Source organism: Galendromus occidentalis, unplaced genomic scaffold (genome assembly GCF_000255335.2).
Source record: "Galendromus occidentalis unplaced genomic scaffold, Mocc_1.1 scf7180000076319, whole genome shotgun sequence".
Lineage (NCBI taxonomy): Eukaryota > Metazoa > Arthropoda > Arachnida > Mesostigmata > Phytoseiidae > Galendromus > Galendromus occidentalis.
The window spans coordinates 926,298-947,466 of NW_003804308.1; the positions used below are offsets into that span (position 1 = coordinate 926,298).

General features: G+C 50.4%; 4 protein-coding genes across 4 annotated transcripts; 1 reads left to right on the forward strand and 3 right to left on the reverse strand.

The window, feature by feature from the left end:
- Positions 1–1,669: 1,669 nt before the first annotated feature.
- On the forward strand, positions 1,670–6,452 carry LOC100904494 (uncharacterized). The gene is made up of 6 exons (XM_018641821.1): positions 1,670–1,687; positions 3,203–3,336; positions 3,475–3,615; positions 5,026–5,150; positions 5,281–5,674; positions 5,850–6,452. The coding sequence occupies exons 1-6, from the start codon at positions 1,670–1,672 to the stop codon at positions 6,109–6,111; spliced, it is 1,074 nt and encodes a 357-aa protein (XP_018497337.1). The 3' UTR covers positions 6,112–6,452.
- vnc (GNAT family N-acetyltransferase vnc) lies at positions 3,794–4,829 on the reverse strand. The gene is made up of 3 exons (XM_003738750.2): positions 4,408–4,829; positions 4,106–4,239; positions 3,794–3,995 (listed from the first exon to the last, which is right to left on the reverse strand). The coding sequence occupies exons 1-3, from the start codon at positions 4,662–4,664 to the stop codon at positions 3,811–3,813; spliced, it is 576 nt and encodes a 191-aa protein (XP_003738798.1). The 5' UTR covers positions 4,665–4,829; the 3' UTR covers positions 3,794–3,810.
- Positions 6,403–7,968, reverse strand: LOC100897909 (5'-AMP-activated protein kinase catalytic subunit alpha-2-like). The gene has a single exon (XM_003738749.2). It carries the CDS (start codon positions 7,966–7,968, stop codon positions 6,487–6,489), a length of 1,482 nt encoding a protein of 493 aa, XP_003738797.1. The 3' UTR covers positions 6,403–6,486.
- Positions 7,969–11,651: 3,683 nt separating this feature from the next.
- Positions 11,652–20,709, reverse strand: LOC100904639 (carboxypeptidase D). Its single transcript, XM_003738791.2, has 9 exons — positions 20,076–20,709; positions 15,330–15,416; positions 14,865–14,958; positions 14,633–14,775; positions 12,928–13,020; positions 12,407–12,502; positions 12,136–12,219; positions 11,932–12,003; positions 11,652–11,704 (listed from the first exon to the last, which is right to left on the reverse strand). The coding sequence occupies exons 1-9, from the start codon at positions 20,707–20,709 to the stop codon at positions 11,652–11,654; spliced, it is 1,356 nt and encodes a 451-aa protein (XP_003738839.2).
- Positions 20,710–21,169: the final 460 nt, after the last annotated feature.

Consider the following 21,169-nt stretch of genomic DNA (forward strand, 5'->3'; position numbering starts at 1 on the left):
TATTTCCGCGGCAATGGGATCACACTGAACAAGACATCGACGAGGCCGGCGGAGCTCCGAATCTCATCGGAAATTCTCAGCACGAAGCTTGCCCCATTTCAGTGGCGTGTCACGCGAAACACGGTTTTTGGCTTTTTGTATTTTATCTCGAGAATTCGGGGTCGCGGATCGATTGATGGATTCCAAATGCTAAGAATGGAGCTAGATCAGATCCATTAGCTCCGGAGTAAACCGAGCTATCGATTACTCCCTCGAGCCATGAGCTCAAGCGCACTGGGAATAAATGAGTCGGGGCAGAGAATGAAAGCATGCAAACCGTCGCTCGATGGTTCGTCGTGGCTGTTTGATGGCGAGAACAGGATGTCACCGTAAGCAGTGACGTACGATGGAAATGTTTGAATGATGGCTCCGCCGCTATCGCTTGAACGGGGATCCTAAGGCAACTGTTCTCTCCTGACGTCATTCGATCGTTCCTCCTTGTACGAAGAAGACTCGTGGCGGAGATCTTCTGAGGATATAAAAATCCATGAGCATGCTCCTCACACGAAGCTCAGGTTTTGCTCTTAGTTCATCCAAGGGAGTCGCGTAGATGAGTCTAGGGAACAACCATCAAGGTCAAAAGGATGTCGGAAGGAGCTCAGAGTGTAATGCTGACCTTCAAGGAATAACTATATTATCAGGCAGCGGGAATAGTCCCACGTGATTACTTGACTCGCTAACCGGCTCCGAGCGGTCGCTTAGTACTCAGGAAACGTCCAAGTCTTCGCTCAGGGAAAACAGATAATCTCTGGTGTTGATGCTATATAGCTCTAATTCCTGGACCTGAGTTTTTGTTTGCTCGGAGAGCAGTCATTCTCGACCAGTCCGCGTTCAATGGAGAAGCGATAGAGAAGTCTCCGCGCGCATTCTTCTAATCGAAAGCTGTCGGGGTTGCTCCGTCAACCTGAGTGAGCAATACCACGTCGCGCCGATGATGAAAGTCGGAAAGTTTCTCTGCTCTGGGGTGATCTATAGATTGAAAGGGCTTTTCCGTTCTCCTCTAGATTATTGTTTTTCCTTTCCGACATCTCATAGGATCGGTCCCGGGGACTCCTCGATGTGCGAGGTCCTCGCGGAGTCAGTGACTACCCATCGGTCTCTGATCCATCCTGAAGTTCGTGAACTACCCAGCCCATACTCACGAGGCGAAGTTCACGCGGTTTGTTCGGACGACAGAAATTCCATGCTTGAGTTTGACTCTGCACATCGATTTCATTCCGCCCGATTCAGAGTTAAATCTCACTTGGAAATGAAGGCGGGAAGCCCTCTTCGAGATGATTCTAATCGGTCGTGCAATCTGAAGGATGGCAAACTCTGGGACCCTCCTCCTCGTTGCTCCCACAGCCCTCAACGGTAGAACTGTGATCCTCCAAAGTCAGCGATCTCAGGTTTTCTTCTCGATTCATCAAAGACAGAGGGCTCGGAGTTCTTCCCGGAAGTCTCCGGTCACGCTTCTTGTTCGGAATGAGCTTGTAGGTAGAAAAGGTCGGCTTATCCCGGTAGCACCCCGCAACGGTAGCGGCGAAAACGGCACTCCTTCCTCCTTAATCTCTCACAACAAGAGTTACCTACAATAAGCAGGTCGAAGCCTCCAGAAGTCGGCATGTGAAGATATGAATTCAATGGAGAAATGAGGAAATGGAGGAAGGTGAGGCGCGGGTCCGATTCCAGAGAGCAGGATAATCGGCGAGTTTCGTCGACTAGGCTCATCGAGCTCAGTCTCTGTATTGGATGAAGACTTCCTGCTTCGCCAACCGAGGACAGTTCTGGTGACGTTCGATATTAGCGAGACGTCTATGACTGCCGTCGAGCGATGTATCTGCGAGAGCTCGTGTCTCCCTTCCCCTCACCGTGCTCAATGAATAGTCCAGGAGACATTCCAACTTCGCACGGAATAAATTATTAATCTTCTGCTCATCAACATCATTTCACTGCCCAACGGAAATGAAGGAACTGAAAGACGCAAGTGTCTACCGGTCCACGCGAACCGCCAAGTTCGTTGTCGGAAGCATTCAGAGCAGAAGCATTCAGAATAAATCAGACAACCGACTTGAGCGCGCGTGCTTGAGTTTCCCTGAGTGTCACATTTCTCCTCGAGAGGGAACGAAGAAGTCCGTAAACAAGCTCCGCTAGAATTCGATTCCACAAAAAAGTGTCCGCATATGCGCGTGTCTCCAAAGAGAACCTATGAACATTCTCGACACAAATCAACAGTGATCGAATAATAGTCTGCTGCCCAGGATTCGAGCATCACCGGAGAGACGCAAACATCGGGAATTTCCGTGATGTTTCCTTTCAGGGGTGAGTTTCCTTGCAGAGCTGTACTGATTTCCGTCAACGCGAAACTGAGAATATGCTCTCAGCTTACTTTAGTTTCGAGCCCTGTAAAGCTATCAGACGGGTTTCTTCTCTCTCCTGCCAAGATCCGGGAGGAATTAGAGCCCCCGTGCCTCTCTGGCACTTCGAAAGACCCGAAACCTCCACGGAGCCCACTGCCCGTGTCAGCTCACGTGGCTTGTTCAGGAACCTCCCAGATGGGGTACAATTACCGACTACGAAGAAGGAGGTAAGAGATGACGAGCAATTAACCGCTTCGGGCAACCTCGGTTCTTCACGTTATGGAAGGAATCCCTCTTGTGTACATTCTGGAGATTTTTTCCAGGTCTCGAGATTTGGGAAACGCAGAAGAGGGCCTCCCGAGGCCGGGTCAGAGCACCAGCTGCTTAGTCGGCCGAGTCACAGCGAACAACGTCTTCCATTCTATTTACCATGCTATGTGAAAGCGAGACGGAGGCTTTTCGACGATCACGAGGAATTCGAAGCGCGTCTTAACGCACTTCACAAGAAGGATGTGAGTCCGCTTCGGAGCCCGAGATACGTATCCTACCCTCTATTCCTCCAGTCGTCACGGCGGTAATCATCTAAGTTTCCTGTCGTCGGCTCGGAGCTCCAGTCTCGACCGACCCTCTATCTCATGGGAAAGCTATAATCGAAGAACCAGCGATGAGGGGATCGCGATGTTCGCGCTTGCCCGAAGGGACGAGGTCGCTCAGTCGCTCTTCCATTGAGTGTGCATGTTCTACAAAGCACCGGGACATCGGTGCATCGGAGATGAACATCCGCATGGGGCTTGCGAATCTTGGGAATAAGGCTCTTCTTCCAGGTGTGGATCCGCCCGCTGGATGTATTCCGGAAGAAACTCGAGAAAGCCATGTCGGAGACCGATCTGGAACCTCTCAGTGATTTGAGAAGAGGGTTGCCCATTCTTGTCGTCCCTGACGGTGGTGTGAGGAAGAGGTACTCGGAGCTTTGTTCCGAAATCGGCTGAATAACCGAAAAACTGGTTTCGAAGTACACCCTGAGAGAGCTCAAGCTAACCTCAGGAGTCGCGTCCCTATCTGGTGTCTAGCTCTATCTATCAAAATCTCTCCGCAGGGGACTTGTAATGTCGCAGGATTCCGCTCGCAACGAGGTCGAGTTCCTTGACGTCGATAGCGGTGCCATTGAGAAAACCGGCCTGCAAGCAGTCTTTCTTCCCTCTACAGACTTATTGGCGATCCCTAACCAGGCCATCAGGTGAGACAATGCTAGGATTCAGAAATCGCGAATTCTGATAAGCGATCCTCCAAAATTATCCTCCATATATTTCTTGATAATATTTTAAACCCTGAGAGACACGCTTCACACTTCTGATGGGAGCTACACCTCTAGGTCGGACATTCAACGCATTAAACGCTAGTCGGGCGGTTTTTTGATAAGTTATTTATTCACTCAGACAGTCTGGTCGTGCGCTAGATTTTCTTTCTTCTTGCCGCCCGTTCGAACCTGGTTGAATGTTTCTGGATTGGCAGGCGTGAGGTTGAGTTCTGAGGCGAATTTACCGAGGTCTCTTTGCATGGCGAAAGCGTCTTCGCCATCCGCGTAATACTTGGCCTCGATACCGCAGGTGGCAAAGCCTGTTTATGGAAATTAGAATACGTATGTCCCCTTTGGATATTGCGCCATCGCGGGCTCTTGGAGCGGATAAGGATTGGGGAAAATCATGGAAATTATTCTGACATCTCACCTAGAGTATTTTGATACAGGTTCAGTGCTGCTCGGTTACTCCTGCGTACGTGCAGAGAGACGTATCTTGCGTTGAAACATTCAACCATTGCGCGGCTGCTCTGGTCCATGAGTTTCTTTGCTAATCCGCACCGCCTATAAGAGAGATATACTCTCAGCAGAGCCTCGCGAATCATCGAAGTTTTCAGCAGATGTTCTCTCAGCATTGATCATGGGCAGTTGCCGAGCTATTTTGAGAATACGTGGACTCGACCGAAACCTTAAATGAGCGTAGGTTATCGAGCGGTCATCTGATAGCATTACCTGTGAGATCTTTTCACCGCGAGTGAAGTTATGTGTCCGTGAGGTTCTGCATCATCACGCTCGTTCTCCTCTTCCATTTTTGCGAGAACGTAACCGACGATGTCGCCCCGCTCATCTTCGGCAACGTAACTCAATTGCGGCCAGCTCAGCCCGTGGTAGAAATAGTATTTCATCTGGTAGTTCTCGGGCAAACAAAGCAAATTGCAATGCTGCATGTTCATGAGATCTTCTGTGGTCGCGCATCGAATACTCGCCATGTTCCCGGCCTCGTGCTAGCTCACTCAATCGCAGACAGCAGAATCAACGGCCGGAGAATCCGGTCGAACCCAAAGACGGATCGGAGACGAGACAGTAAAGCAATATCCGTCCCGAAAAGCTCAGACCTGAATTTGGAACGTCTCTCAGGTAGGCGGCCGAGTGCGCTCGAGAGACTACGGCTGACTGTAAACAGTCTGTTTGCGGGACACGACCCGATATCCGACGGTGTGTGGGAGGCGCGTGATTCAAGCCTGGAATCGGTTGGGACTCAGGACCTTGCGAGATGGCGAGAACAAATAAACCTCAAGATTGTTAGGTGTATTCAAGATGGAGATAAGAGATCGATAATTCTCGCCGCAGATGTCGCCTCGAGACGGACTGTCCGGACTCCGAGCTCCTGTCCGTTTGGACCAGGACGAGGGTGCGAATCATTAAATGGGGTTGCATACCCGTCGTATCCTTGAGCCTTCTCGACAGCGATTTCGGTGAGTAAGGGAACCCAGCTATGCTTTCGGATCCGTTCTCCCCGCACTCCTCCGATGTTCGAGATCAAGTGTCTCCGGGAGACGAGCTATCGGCCCACAATGAGTCGTACAAATCTCACGCATCTTACAGATACCAAATCGGAGATCGTGCCAGAACGCTGCCCCAGCCGCAAAATCCAGAGGCTTCATAAACTACCCGGCATTTACCTCCCGCCAGCGTATAGCATGCTGAGGAACTGCTCAGTGTTGCATGTCGAGCGCTTGACCCTCTTCATCGTACACAATGCAGCACCGTTTGAGAGCGATGTGAGCGAGATCCCGGCAGAGGATGAGGAGAACTTGCCTCCTCCCCGGAACGTCGGTGACCTTGGATTAGCCGAGTTCAAGCATCCCGATACGAAGAAAGTCTCCAAGACGAGGGTCAAGATTGAGGAGTTGCGAGGATTAAGAGCTGTCGTTCGCTGCGTGGACACCGGCCAGCCCTTCGAATTGGACTACTTTCGTTTGAAACCTCTAAGGAAAAGGTATCGATCATTTAGTTGAACTAAGGACCTATCAATCATTCAATTATCGACCAGTTGATTCCCCTCAATCGGAAGGTTTACGAGTTTGACCCATCACAATGCATATATCGAGCGAGGTCCGGTGCTTCGCTTCTATCTGTGGATTTATGACGACTGTGCTCGTTTCTGATTGCAGGGAGCCTTCCCTTGTTATGAAGGTAATCTTGACCTACGAATACAGCCGCCTCGATGAGGAATACCTTTCTGTTCTCCTCCGGACCGGTGTTTTCGACGTATTCTTTGAGGATAGTAATCATGTGCCATCGGTGCGCCTCTTCACACCTCAAGGGCTCGAAGTGATTGCCTGCGCGTCTCGCTTGCAATCGAACTCTGTTCGGGAGGCTGAAGATCTGTCGTCGACGGATTCGCTTTCCGAGGAGTCCGACGACTCATTCTGATGCAACTCATCCGAGTCTGGTGCGGCTGAGAGGAGAGATGAATTGTGATCCTAGCCGGTCATTCCGGCCAGAGGGAACTGGTCCCGGAAACATCAGATACAGATCAGCTTTCTTCGTTGTGCTCTTGCCATATTTCGAATACGAAACGCCGTGTTTAAGATTTGATATGAAACGTCGACTCCGTCATAGTAGCCGGACGTCGACAAATTCGAGAGCATGGAATTGTATTAGAGTTTTTTCGCGTAATGATAGAGCTTGCGAGATTTATTCTCCGGAAGATAAGTCGCTGCTTTTTACATAAGAAAGAAGTCTGAAATATCAAATGTCGATTTTAAATAACAGTCTATTGGAATGATTTTCTTCTCTCTCGATCTTCTACCGCGCGAGCTGCGTGATCAGGGAAGTACACATTTCGAGGAATCCCATGTGATTGTGTAACGTCAGAGGAGCTTCATTGAGTACATTCGGATCCGGCACCTGCTCGCTTGCATACGGGAGCGATTTGAAGTCCAGAAGGTAATTATTGCCATCGACTCTGTACAGCTGCAGCTCCATACACGTATAGTGTAGCTTCGGCAAGGTCTTCCGTCGAACGCGCACGTTGTAGTCATTCACGACTTTCCATTCGAAATCTAGCGCTTTAATCGCCCGATAAACCTCCTTCATGATCTCCTCAGGTCGTGAATGCGACCGTATGCCCAGATGCCACTTGGCCCTCCGCTGGGCTTCCCAGAAGCGGCCACCGGCGAGCTTCTCTGGATGCAGGTGACCCGCGGTCATCGGATCCAAGCAGCCTGAGTGTGCCATCGGACTGGACGCAACGTAGAACTCCTTGAATTTCTCCGTCTCGTTATCGATTCTCTTGTTATCGACAATCAGATGATAAGCCGTCACTAAGGGCTCCTGTACGTTGTCGCTGAGCAGAGCGGAATGCACCTCCTTGTCTTGGACTCCGAACTTCCGGCAAACATCGTCGACCGCATCGAGGTCAACGATCGAAGCGTCGAGCGTTTCGTGCGGGGGGGAGTTCAGATACGCCGGAAGATCTTTCTTGAACCAGTCGTGGCTTTTTATGTCATCGACGGTTGCCCTCCTGATCGGGTTCACTTGGAGCATGTGCACCAGCAAGCTGACCACGGGCTTCGCGAGATGATCGGGTATCGAGAAAACACCGGCATTGATTTTCTTGAACAGGAGCGAGACGTGCTCATCGTCGAACGGCAGTCTCCCGCACAGCAGAGCGTAGAGAATAATACCGCAGGACCAAATGTCTACCTCCGGCCCGGCGTAGAGTTTCCCGGATATGACTTCGGGCGCAGCGTAGTTCGGAGAGCCGCAGGACGTGCGCAGGAACTCTCCGTCCATCATGAAGTTGCAGAGTCCGAAATCGGCGATTTTGACGTTATTGTTTTTATCGAGTAGAACATTCTCAGGTTTCAAATCGCGGTGCACCACACGATGGCGATGGCAGTAATCTACCGCTGAGATAATCTGCTGGAAGAGCCGGCGGGCTTCACTCTCTTTCAGCCGTCCTCGTTTGACTATGTAGTCGAATAGTTCACCTCCTGAGATGTATTCCATCACCATGAATATATCGGTCGGGGTGGATATCACTTGATACATTTTGATGATGTGAGGGTGCCTGAACAGTTTGAGATTCTGGATCTCTCTCTTGATTTTATCGACGACATCTAGGTTCTTGATTCGTTGACGGTTGAGGATTTTTATAGCGACTTTGGATCCAGTGAGCTGGTGTTTTCCGATTTTCACCTTGCCAAAGGTGCCCGTCCCGATGGTGTGCCCAAGAGTGTAGTGACCGATCTTGACGTACGGAGAGTTTTTGGCTCGTTCGCTCATCGTCGGCTGCTCTCAGAGGTCCCGAAATCGTAAGTAGTCTCGGAATATCTGTAAGAGCGGGCAAGATGTATGAGGATACTCCCCGTTTGCATAACACGAACCCAAATTCGACGGCATGGACATTCCGAGATTCCTTCATCAGCATGGAGAGACCTAGATCCGGAGAGCCTCTCTAACATATGCACTCCAAGTTTCGCATTGTCTGAGACGCGCCCGAGCAGATGACTACGTCGCAGAGACTCGGAACGACGATTTCGACCTCTCCCGTCAAGATTCCAGGTCAGGGAGGGAAGTCGTCCCAAGAGTCGGCTTGTCTGATTGAGTATTCCGTCAGCGCACCGGTAGAGGAAAATGCGACATGACACTGAAAAACAAACAGTATGGTGCCTTGACGACGTTCAACGAACGGATCATGATGACCCTCTCGCATTACCGAGCGGTGTATTCTTGATGATTCGTTCGCTGAGCCATGGCGAGTCATCCGCGGTATATTTCTGTCATCCTAGACATCCCTTGTCCAAGGCTCTTCCGAGTACGGCTCTAATAAATCTAAACCTTGACCCCCCAACATTTGCAAGTCCGTGCCTTCTCTCGAGGAAGGAATGTGCAGCATGTACGCACACATCACGATCGGTAGAGTGAAGAACTTTTTGTAGGATTACCAGCTTCCAGGCATTCGGATCGACGGAACTCAGGGAACCCGCGAAAGCACCGTGTGGATTTTCGTAATCGGAGCCCTCCAGGGGGATTTTCAATCGATAAACCCTGGTTCACTCACCACTCTCCTCCTTTTCCATTCGTGACGGAAATTCGCAGCCCTCGATCTCTTTGCTTTCATAGGTAGGGATCGCCGGGAGCCGCTCTTTCCTGTGCGGATTCTGTGGATTTTCGCTGCCGGAGGGACTCCATCGCGCGATCTCTCGGACACCGTGGAGGGAGAGAACGCTCTGACTACGGGTTGAAGGACTTAGCCACAATCTCTCCGGGAACAACTTAAGTCTTACCATCGATTGGCACTGATCCGCGGAGGTTCCCGTTTGGCTAGAGATGGTATGGGCTCCCGGGAGCGCGGACACATTGTCCAGAGATTGGAGCTGGAGAGGGTATCGTTGAGAGCGTTTTGTCAGACCAGATATTCCGTTCATCACCCGCATGCTCCTTTTACGCAGTCGGATGAATGAATCATAAACTAAACAATGTTCGCCATTCACGGAGTGAATCTGAGATGTGAACATCTGCTCGGTAGTGGTAAGAAATCGAATTAATGGCCGTACGCTTGTGCTCGTGTTGCGTCATCGGCCTCTCCCCGACGGCTCGCCAAGCTCGCTCAGTGTTTCGCACATTGTTACGCGGAGCCAGGAATAGTTTCTTTGAATATAAGACGTCCCCGACCGTGATCTCCAGAGCTGGATCCTATATTTCATACTGGAAAATATGTCGAATCCGAGTCGAGGATCCTTGAGCGCCGTCAGAAATATCGGGGGAGCCCGAACTCTAAGATGCGCATTCTTCCGTCTCCTCCCGGATCGCTCAGGGGAACCGCTGGACTCGTGACTACCTCAATCGAAACCACATGCACCGCATGTCTATGCTTCGACAGTTGCGTAAGGGGCAATTGAAGTAGTCGAGACCCCGGATAGAACAACCGTTTTCCATTCATCTTTGTGCTCCCGATCGCATCTCGGCGTGACCGATTAAATACTACTTTCACCCAGGTGTTTACAGTAAAAGCTCGTTACTACGAACACGAAGGTATCGACGGAACTGCTTCGTTGTACCGAGTTTTCGATGTAACGAATGCCGCTCAACACTATCCCTATGGCGAGCTGGCAGAAGAAATTCCTTGTTCGTTGTACCGAGGAATTCGTTGTGATGGGAGTCGTTATAATGAGCTTTCACTGTATACCATTTCGATCATGGTATCATGTGTCTCCCGATTCTCTCTATCTTCCGGAAAGGCATACCCGGGTGGCACCTTGCTGCAGTGGCGAGGATGCATTGCTTCCTCCATCTCGCAACTGCCAGTCGGAACATACTTCAGTGCTACGAAGGGACTAACCTGGTGAGCCACAGCGCTCATGTTCTCTCTGTGAGTTTGGACGTTCAAGTCGAAGATCTGAATGAACTGGCGGTGCGCATTCGCTGACATTAGCGCTCCGCTCAGAGATCGGGAGACTTCGTGACTAAGCGGCTCACCTCCGGAACCCGGCATCTTCTTGCCTCGCATGTGTTTCCTGGGGAGGGGATCCTGGCTCCGCTCCGGACGAGTGTCGTGAGCAGAGCGGAAGGCATATCGAGGTCGAAGGCTCTTCCTCGGAAGAAAACCTCGCTTTGACAATATGCCGTCGGTAAGAGGGTAAGTTTCTTTCTGCCTGTCGGGACTTACCGGAGCCCTGGGATTTCCGAAGCGACCTCGTTGATTTTTTCGATTTGCTGTGGAAATTCGAAACGGTCAAAGTATGGATTGCCTGGGCATTCTCAGTACTGGCTGGGAAAGGACCGATTCACTGACTCGGAACGACCGACCTGACGACATATCAAAAGTCTTGTGGAATCCCCAGTAGCAAGACAGAAGCAGTCCCCGAAAACTTTCGCCACAGTTGTGTGATTGAGTCTGTCGACATCGTCCTGGCCAATTAATGTGCGTAACGGCACCATGAAAGCAGCAGCAGGATCAGTTGACGATATTTGTCGATGGCTCTTTCGCCTGACCGAGAGATGTATTTTTGGTGATGATCTGCGGTTCGGTGAGCTCTTGCGAGTCTCCGCTGTATTTTTCCATCGTCTCACACGGTGAGCGGCCCACACTCCACCGTGAACACTTCGATGACACAGAGCCTCGACTGCCGTCGATCAGACTACAGAGCTGATCGCTGTCGATTCTCGCTCCCGTCGAGCTTTTCCAGAATCAGAATTAAGTTCCCGCATCTACGGCCGAATCGATCAAATCGGACGTTCAGTAAACTCTTCTAGATTCGGAACTCGTCATTATCGCTCTGCTGTACAATTCGTTGAGAAGCAATCCTGGAAGGTGGAGCACCGTTTCCCCGAATCGAGCGTATATGCTCGCCTCGATATGTGTACATATGTGACGGAAACTCTTCCGTATTGCCCACAGAGAGAATATCCCTCGATCATCTATCCAAGAGAAGCGGGAGATAAGAGGCTCGATGATTGTTTTCCCACCCGGAGCGCCCCTAATGATCGCGTGGGGCGAAGCTTTAGAGCTTTACGATCGATCCGTCGAATGCTGGTGAGGAACGTGAAAGCAAAACGAAGCATAAAATAGGGGCTCCGATACTTTATTTTCGGCCGCTCATCCATGCGGCTACAACTGATTCGGAAATTCCAACTCACGACGGTTTCCAGGCTTCAAGAAGTTCCAGAATATATCAAGTCTCCCTTGGCTTCGTCTGACCAAGCAACCTTGCTTATGCATCCAGCTGGATTGAACACTCAACTCACGGAGATTCCCCGATATAGCTGTTCCGATCCGACGATTCGTCCACGCATGATCTTTCGATATCTCAGAACCTAACCCAAAATGCAGTCAGCCTGCTTTCAGGACCCGAACTAGCTAAGTCTTATGGAGCTCCAACCAGAAACCATGAGATTAATTCAATATATATCTATGTTGTGAGAGTTTGGCTACATGATAGGGTTCGATGTTCCATCGATCTGCATCAACTTCTGCGAGACGGATTCAAGAACGAGAGGAGCCGTCCTGCCCAGGAAGCTGCGAAATAGAATGTTCGATCAATGGAGGCCATAAATGCGGCGGAACGCGAGAGCCACGAGCTCCTACATTCCCCGAAAAAACCATTCATCGATTCGAGGCGTCGCGAAATAGATTTCGATGCTTGGCCGAAATGCGATAAGTGTACTTATCCAGTTCGGGAATCGCTACCACGGAAGCTCATACGGAAATATTGAAAAGATCCGGCCGAATGACCGCTTCTGAGCACGAACCTTTCGGGGTCGAAGCGGCTGGTACCGGTTCGTAGAAATGACCGAAATGATGTCCTGTTGCGCTTCCTGATGGAAAAGTTGGAGAAAAAGCTCAATTAGGGAGATCGAGAGACTATTCCTAATTGTGGCTCTGTGCGTTGAATCCTCGCAAGGTTGCGTGGAGGGAAAAGATTCAGTCGTGCTCGTAGAAAAACTAACCTGCCAACTTGTCTCCGTCGCCCACGAGATAATTACTCGGGTGGTTGAAAGCCTTGAGTGTGATGTTCAGCACTGCACTGTGACCTGAAAGACGGAACTTCTTGTCAAGCAGCTCGCTCAAAATTCCGAACCTGCGAATTAAGATGCGATCTAACATTCAACGGTCCAATCACGATGAATGTGTCCGAAAAATCAAGAATTGCAGAAACGCCGTCATCGAGTCCCTCCTCGGACGCTGGGAGATTTATGTGTTCATGCGGCGGAAACTAACCTTCGACGATTGTGAAAGGTGTCTCCGTCGTTTGGAATCCTTCGGCGGACACCAGCAGAGTGTAAGCGCCCGGAAGTAGAATCCGCCAGAATTCTCCTGTGGAACGACGCAGTCGGGGTGATTCGATTGTGAAAAAACGTTCACCTCACATAATATCACTTTTCTCGAGACGCCGGGAGATAAGCGGATGAATGGATGAAAATGTATGAAGCTCAATTGAGGCGAGCTTCCGTTTCCGAATCGATATAGACTTGGCCGTTCGATATCGAATGGAATTTTCGGTGCCTTTCAATTTTTCTCTTGACGTCTGCCTCGGAGACCCGATGCAGAACGGCATCGGAAGCCATCCACGAAAGGCGAAAGCTCGCCATTGACGGAACCGATTCCCTCAATGTCGGCTGAGCGAGTATTCGGCGTTGATTATTTGTCTTGATCCATTATTCCGAGAGTCGATGTGAGATATTGGAATCGAGAGCTCTTATTCGGGGTACCGGAAACGCCTTCCATCCAGAATATTTTACCTCTTGGTGACGTGTGGAAAGCAACTTGCTGTCGTTCCTTGATGACGAGATGCGCACCTCCTATAGGTCCTCCGTGGTCGTCCGAAATAATGCCTGAAAACGCAGTTTTAATGATAGACCATGCTTGTTGCGCAACACTCTACACCATCGAGGCGCTCGAAGAAAACTCTCCAGCGTTTGTCTCAGGTGTATATCGTAAGTGGCTCCTGGATGAATGTCGATTCCGGTCGGACAGGACTTTTGCGAGAGTTCTCTCGGGGATCTCACGCTTTGAGTATGAAGACTTGTCCGAGCTCCGATGAAATCAGCCCGAAGAGCGATGTGCGGACGGAGCTTTCTCCAGTGTCAAGCACCTTGACTCTCTTCCTTCGACTAATGGGTCCCGACGCCCCCTCAGCAGACTCACCAGCAGCCCCAATCATCCAGAGCCGACCACATGCATAAAGTCGGACAGGTTGTTGGAGAGCATGGCGAGCTCTGGAAGGCAGCTCGACACCCAAGCGACCTTCGGCGTGGAGTCGAGAGCGAAAGATTGGAAACTTGGAATGAGCGATATCGGATCACGCGTTGCGGTCTCGACTGTGACGAGTCAGGTTTTTGCACGGAGGGAAGTATTCTTTTGCTCTCTCTCCATTCTCATGGGGTTCGTCAATCAGGATTCAGAGCGATTCTTCAACCCCTTCCCTCCCTACAGTCTAGACGGAAGAGTGAGCGTCTTGGATGAAAAGAGTCCGTGACCATGAAAGATCAGAGTGCGATGAACCACGACCAGCTTCCGCTAGTGGCGCAATATCCTGTCTGATGCCGATTGCGGACCATAGACATTGAGCGCATCCTCGGGTTGGGGACGTCCGGCACGTACAGATATTCAATGGTGGAAATGAAGAAAGGAAGCATTCATCCATCCGTCAGGGAGAGTATACCTCCCGAACTTCTAGCACAGAAGACCCTAGTCTACCGGATGGAGTTCCGCAGTGAGTCCTCGGAACTCGGAGGGGGTTGTATATGATTTTGGTCACAAGCTACGATCAGCCGACACTATGTAAGGACTCGGAATCCCAATCGATCAAATGTCGATTAGTTGCGTAACAGCCTGATCGAGTGAAGCAAAATGTCCGTCGATATTCGGAATGGCGTTATTGGGTTTCTGGGACAGTGACCTTGGTTAGAAATGGCTGTCGCTGTCACCGTTTCAAGATTTATCGGGCGGCCAGGTAGCCAATAAGCGAACCGAGAAACCGGACGACTTCTATTGCTTCAAATACGATTGCTCTCACGGACGCCTGCCTCATGGCAGACGAATTGATAATTATTGCCGCTCGGTCGCCGATATTTAACCGATACAAACGGGGACGAAGATTTTTGCTCCGATTCTAGTATCGGCACGATTCAGGTGAGTTACTGAAGTCTCATTAGTACATCTGGATTTGCGATGGAATCCAATCACTTCTTTTTCGTGGATGTCAGCTTTGTGATAAGAGCTGGGAGGGAGATCTTCTCTTCGTGTCGGAATGCGCAGAGAACTGCGAATTCCGGAATCATATGATCTTTCAGAGCCAGGGGAAGAGGGGAGCCGCAGATGGGATCTATAAGCTTCGAGTCAACTTCCATCGCAAAACGGAGGAAACACGCTGCTGGAAGCTCGTAGACGTGTATCGGAATCCGCGCTACGAATTCCGATGAAATCTCAGAAACACTGTCTCACCTTTAACTCCTCTGTGGGTCTCCTCTATCAGACGGATCATAGGTCGAATATTTTCTGCCCAAAATTGTCGGAGTGTGTGCTCAGGAGGATGTTTACAGCACGAAATTTCCAGAGTTATCTCGAGGGACCCTCCTTGGACATAACTGAAATAGATCACGTCGGATCATACTTTATCATGGATGTGCGCAATAGGCTCCGGAGATAATGTTTTTTTTCGGATCAAACTACTGACCTGTAATCGGCCATGCTGCCGGCGAATGGGTACCAGTTAGCTCCGTTGACGATTCCTTCTTTGAATGTTCGGCCATCACGCTCGCATCCGACGCCTTCAACACGGATAAATTGTGATTATCCGTATTTACTTCGATCACGAGCCTCGATAAATCTGATTTTTCTTTTTCCATTCTATTTATCCGCTCACTCAATACCTCATATCTTCACCATGAGCTCTGTTTGTGCAAAGGCGTATGTTCATAGTTCTTTCAAAGATTTTCGTTCGATGAATTGATCCGTATTTTGGATGAATTGATTTCTCGCGACACAATTTCAGGTAAATCGCATAATACTTGGCTCGTCAAACTTCCATCTCTTCCGGAACGAGCCTACATCATTATGTCTTGTAACAGTGTTTGCCCATTCCTATGTCACTTCGGGAAAATTAAAGAAATCACTGCTCGGACTTTCATCTCTCGAGTACCTTGGTGCATGACCGGATGGTTCTGTGAGTAAGTACGGGCTAGATGCTTGAAGACATCGTCATCTGGCGCGCTGTTCGATGAGTATTCTGGAAAGAAAATGTAGAAGAGACTCAGCGCTCGGTTCACGACCAGATGAGCATTTGAAGGATATCTAGTACGGTGTAGAAGATCTCGGGGATGGTTGCCTTCGCTCACGACTCATGACTCCCGGCCTATCTGGGGGATGCTATTCGAAAGGTGCGCATGGGTACATTTGAGCTAACTCCCCACAGATGAGTATGGTGGACGCTTTCCAAATGGAGACCGTCCAAGCCACCATCCTCATTCCAGTGTCGTGTTCCTCCGATAACTTTTGATCATTTCCCCGTCATTGCATAATGGCAACCATGATCGGATTTTCTTCGGAGCAGAAACGAAGACGCGTGCCAACGGCGTGCGGCGACTATTCGGGTTGATGGGCGTGCTGGGAGAAAAATTTGAATGCCTCGAGACTGATACACATTCGTCGTCGGAACGATTTTCAAGTTTGGGCGAAACGCACGCTCGGTCGGGGCAATGTCAGCTAATGCTTGAGCGCTCCTCGCTGCCGCAACAGGGGTCCACGGACGAAGGATCAAAGAGGTCATTTCAAGAGAATTAACGAAACATCTCGGAAAGAGTCCGAAAAGGAAAAATCCAGACTCTGTACCGAAGAGGGGAATTTACCGCGATCCGCTCGACCGATTGCCGCGGGTTCTCATGGATACGCCATACTTGAGGACCTTTGTCCCACATCGATGGTTGAGCAGTGGGGAAAGCTCTCGTCCGCGGTGGAGCATCGAGGAGATTTTCCGATAGGAACGATCGACCGAGTCCTTTTCCGTGTCGACGCTGGGCTCGGAAACCTGAGCTCCCTGAGCTCCACCTGAGACCAAGAAAATTCCTCATTGTGAGCGATTCTCCAAATGCTTGCCGTAATCTCGACGAATTTCGGTGGAGACCGTTGATCTCGCTGTCAGCCGACTCCACATAATGTCTTCGGTTTTGGTGGAGCAAGACTCCTATCGGATTCCTCTTGTTTGCAAGCGAGAACTCGAGCTAACGATCAAGATTATGGCAGAACGATTTTGCTCCCTATTTGCTATCAGGAGCGGCATCACGGCCGCAAAAAAAATCATTTCATTGTTCCAAAATCCCAGCCGCAGTCGTTCAGGAGAAGTGACGCCGACTTAGTTAGCCTCTGAGCGCGCCTTGGAATCAACAACACCCTTCAGTGTTCCCCATCACGTGTTTTTACAACCACAACTAAAGCTACCACAACAACGACCACTGAAAACATTCATTCCCACAGACACTTGTAATCTAAGACTACTAGTGTCCGTTTCATTTCTGCGAAGGTTACAAATGCAGCCGCTTTCGGTTTTCCGGATTCTTTTTCACCGCCAAACGCCGCGTTTCCCTGAGAAGTCGAGCCCTGATAATCAAAAACTCGTGTCTCTTCCCGGGCCATTCATCAGGCATGGTGCTGGAGACTACGCGGGAGAGGGGTCTTTTCCATTCTGACCGCTCCTACGATTGGGATTTGAAGGAAGTTCAATTATGGAAAACAGACTTGCATCACGACCGAACGTCATGATCCATTCATTCATTCCCGCTTAGGATCACTCTGTAAGAACGGTTTCTCGCTTATTCACCCGCACAGTCAACGACTCTCTTGAAGACCGCACACTTTCCCCGCTCCACCTCTTGAATAGTGGCAGAAATAATTCATCAAAGTAAGATACTTCAGTGTGCGGCTCGAAATGATTCCTTGATCTGTGGGCGTTCACGCGGGTCGAGGAGACCTCGTACGTGGCCGACGGATATGAAGTTTCTGAGTGAGGTTTTCTTGAGTGTTTGATGCGGGGCGGACTACTTCCTAGAGATCGTTCCGCGGGGGACCGGGGCTTGATGACTTCAGCTCGGCCCGATGGCCCACACGAGACAATGTGGCAAACGGAGTGCACGACAGCGTGTCAGGTGTAATGGAGCGACGCGTCACCTGCGAGTATCTCGCATCGGGAGCTGCCAAATCATGACATCGGGTTTCAGGTTCCGGTGAGTTTCTCCGGGAGCTCGGCTCGGCCACGACAAGCGGTTCACAAATCAGCGGGTAGTTCACACGTGTTTCCTCAAGTCCATTTCCCCTCAATCGGATCTGAGCCCAAGCTTCCTGAACATCTCTTAATGGTCAGGGAATCATTCATGAGTCTATAAGACGATACTGTCGATGATTCGCACTCGATGTTCCTCCTCAGCAACCGAAATGAAGGTGCTGTCGGCGACTTCGAAGAATCGGATTTGTACGAACATTTTGCATGGCCCTTATAATGTTGGGATCGAATATGTTGCAAGGGGGAGCGTCAGGGAGACAACGGAGGCGACCTGTTGAATTTATTCGCAGGCTTGGGAATCTCCTTCAACCCGGAATGATTGACCAATTCACACACAAATCTTTTCCGGAAAGGCGGCGCTCCGCTCATTTGCAGTAGCTGCGGCTGCTTGTTCTGCTCCTCGAGCTACTGGTGCCACCACCACTAGCAAGTCGATCACTCCCGGGTGGGCCTGTGAGCGATTCACGACTCTGCTACAAGCGTGATGACCTGCTATCAGTGAAGCGTGACACAAATGATAATATCTCTATACGCACACACTCACTGTTGAAGCAAGTGACCGACGGACGGGCCGACGGGCGGACAGCAAGATCGACAGCCGAATCAATCTTTGATTGACAATCACTCGACCATGTCTGGCGAATACGCCAAATATTGGATTGCTCGGATCGCTCCCTCTGAGAGACCTCTCGAAGGCGCTCACTGATATCGCGGCGCTCGGCTTCGAAATCGAGGCTACTCTAGCCGACTTGCTTCGAGCGGTGCAATTCCAAGGAAGCGATCGCAGCTTCGAACTGTTCTAAGAGAAGTTCAGTGTTCATCAGTCAGGAATAGGAGCTCTAGTATTGTAGTTCGCTCGAAGTCGACGTTAATGCAACCGGAACCGCAACGGCTGAAGTCAAAATGCAGATAAGCAGCGCGTGCTCCGTTTTGTTGCCGCACTTGTTTGCGGAGCATGTAATGCGAATCCTGACGGAAGAGGAATTCTGACTACTAAAATCTACTTCTGACCGCGCTAACGAGCAAACTGAGCCAGCCAACAAACTAGCCACCACGAGAAAGAAACACAGCGAAGCTATAAGGCGGTCCGACGCAAGCGCGAGACGCTCCGTGGCGGCCGAGCTCCTCATTTCGTCTGGATTTGGAAAACAAAATAAGCCCGAAGTCGCTAAGCTTTAGAGCTGGGTCTCCTACCAGAGCGGAAGAGACCTCGTGCCTAGAGTGCGGAGAGAAAAAATCGCGAAATCGACTCTCTGCAGAGAGAGAGACACTCCAGAAGAAAACAAGGGAGCCACGGAAACGTCCTCCCGGCCGTAACACGCTTCCGTCTGAAGACGAGAAACGACTCACATTCTCTGACGGCATGGCGCATCCACGTCAATCTACGCCGCGGTTCTCCTTTGACAATCGGACTTTTAGGAGACCCCAAGGTAGGTACCTAGGACGATGCCCGGCTTGACGGTGATGATTTTGGATCCACGGAATCGACAAAAAAAAATGAAGACCACAGCTTCCCATCTCATAATCACAGGCAGGAATCGTTTAGGATCTTTTCGGGTCGTTATTCTCGACTGTGGTGCGCATATCAAATGTGATTGCTCGCCTGTTACCGAAGTTTCGTTTGTTAGTGAGTCTTTTTGGCTCCTGCTGAAATGTGGCGTGTTTTTGTGGGGCGCGCTTCACGTTTTTCGGCCGATCAGCTTCTCTTTCGCGAACAAGATTGGATGAATGAAGTTGGTGCTCCTTTTTTAATGCCGGAACGTATTCGGAAACCGATCGAACACAGGCGAAACGATATCGCCGTAAAAATCGAAATCGATGCGGATAGGAGGATGACGGCAGCCCCTTTAATATTCGATCGGATTCGCACATAGATTGGTCTAGGCGAGCAAGCTCAGGAGTCAGCTTTTCAGGCTCTGGAGCCGGCTGAGAGATTGTGAGAATGTTCTCCGCCTCAGAAGAGGATGCGAATCGATTCCGATCGCTGTACGCGCTCGAATTTCCGCAGGCGTTTCTCGAATGGGGGAAGTTTCCCAAAACATCGCGATTTCTCTTTCCGGTATCATGCAACATACGGCCTGGGTATGATTGAACTATTTGCGGAAAGTTCTCCACTCTGCTCCAACGAGCAAGCGAACTCACCCGAAATACTTATCAATGTAACCGTTTATACAGAAAAAAAAGCATGCGGGACAATCGGTTCCACTTCAGAGCTGTTCCTTTGAGGGAACAATGGAAAGCCACGATAATCTGAAGGTCTTTGTCGTTTTCCTTGCTCTGATCGGGAGCATTCCGTGAATGCGAGAGAACCTCAGACAAGACTGAGGAATCGAAACAGTGGATATCGAAAAGTGAATGCTTATCGCAGAGCTGCCCGATTCAAGTCATGGTCATCAGAGACAGGAGTTGACGGTAATGCCACGACGATCACCTAATCGCTAGATCGTTCCGTTGGTCAATCTAGCACGCGAGCGTCCGAGCTGGGTGATTTCAAAGGTAGGTTTCACCTATTGAGCCATCCGGAGACAGAGCGGGCTTCGACAGTTTTTCGAAGATCATCGGAAATCTTTCCTCTATCCCTGAGGGATATCGAAAGCAGAGGAAGAAACTCACCGACTCCGTTGTCGAATGGGAAACGGACCAAGAGAGCTCCTCCGTGAAGATTAGCACTGAGAACGAAGGGCACAACATTCATCCATCGCATAACAGCGCTGGTTTCCGGTTGTTCCTTCTGGGATTGGCCAGTACCGACGACGACAGGGAAATTTCTGTTCAAATCGAAGTCCGCCGCGTTGTTCCTACCGGTGATTCCTACACAGTTCCCGTGTTGCGATCGCTCCATGCCGTCGGGGTTCATCGTGGGCATGATATGCACTATCGTGTTCTCAAGGAACCATTTCATTTGCGGATCCGTATCGTACGTGTTCACCATGTACGCGATGAGGTGCAGGAGCATCTCCTTTCCGACGACCTCGTTCCCGTGCATGTTACCGATATACCGGATATTTGGCTTCAAAAGTTGGTCTTCCGTGCTCTGCGAAGTGATCATGACCGTCCAGAGATCCCGACCTTCGACGGATTTCCCGACAGAGTACAATGTGACAAGGTCTGGTCGATAGTTCGTCAAGTTCACCAACACATCCGTCATTTGCCGGAAATCGTGATATACATAGGGTACCAGGAACCTCGCCTGCACTGAGGCCGCACCGAGCACGAAGAACAAGCACATCACCTGGGTCGGCTGCATCGTGTAAAGTTTTCGTCCACCGTCGACTTTTAAATATACAATTGAAAAGATGTACGCGCACAGTCACTTCCCGCAGAATGGATGGCGGCACAACACGCTTCGCAGTTCGGAGAAAACAACTACGGAACTTCAGTCCAACATTCTCCTATACTAGAAAATGTCTAGTCGGAAACGACTTCATCCTGAATGGGGGGGGTTCCACATGGAATCGATGAGCGACTTTGTCGAAGCGATTCACTGTCGATCCACGGAGGGCCACCTGCGTTCTATCGCGAACCGATAGATGGACTGGTGGGCTATCCATGGTGCTCTAACGGTTCTCCCCCTCACGCATTCCCTCTTGCGGACAAACGGTGCCCTCTCCGGAATTTTCGGCGGCCACCGCCGCTTCGTCTTCGAGCACTTGGAGCAGCTAATTCTCGTTGGCGCTCGCCGCGAGACAATTCTGTGGCGGCACGCG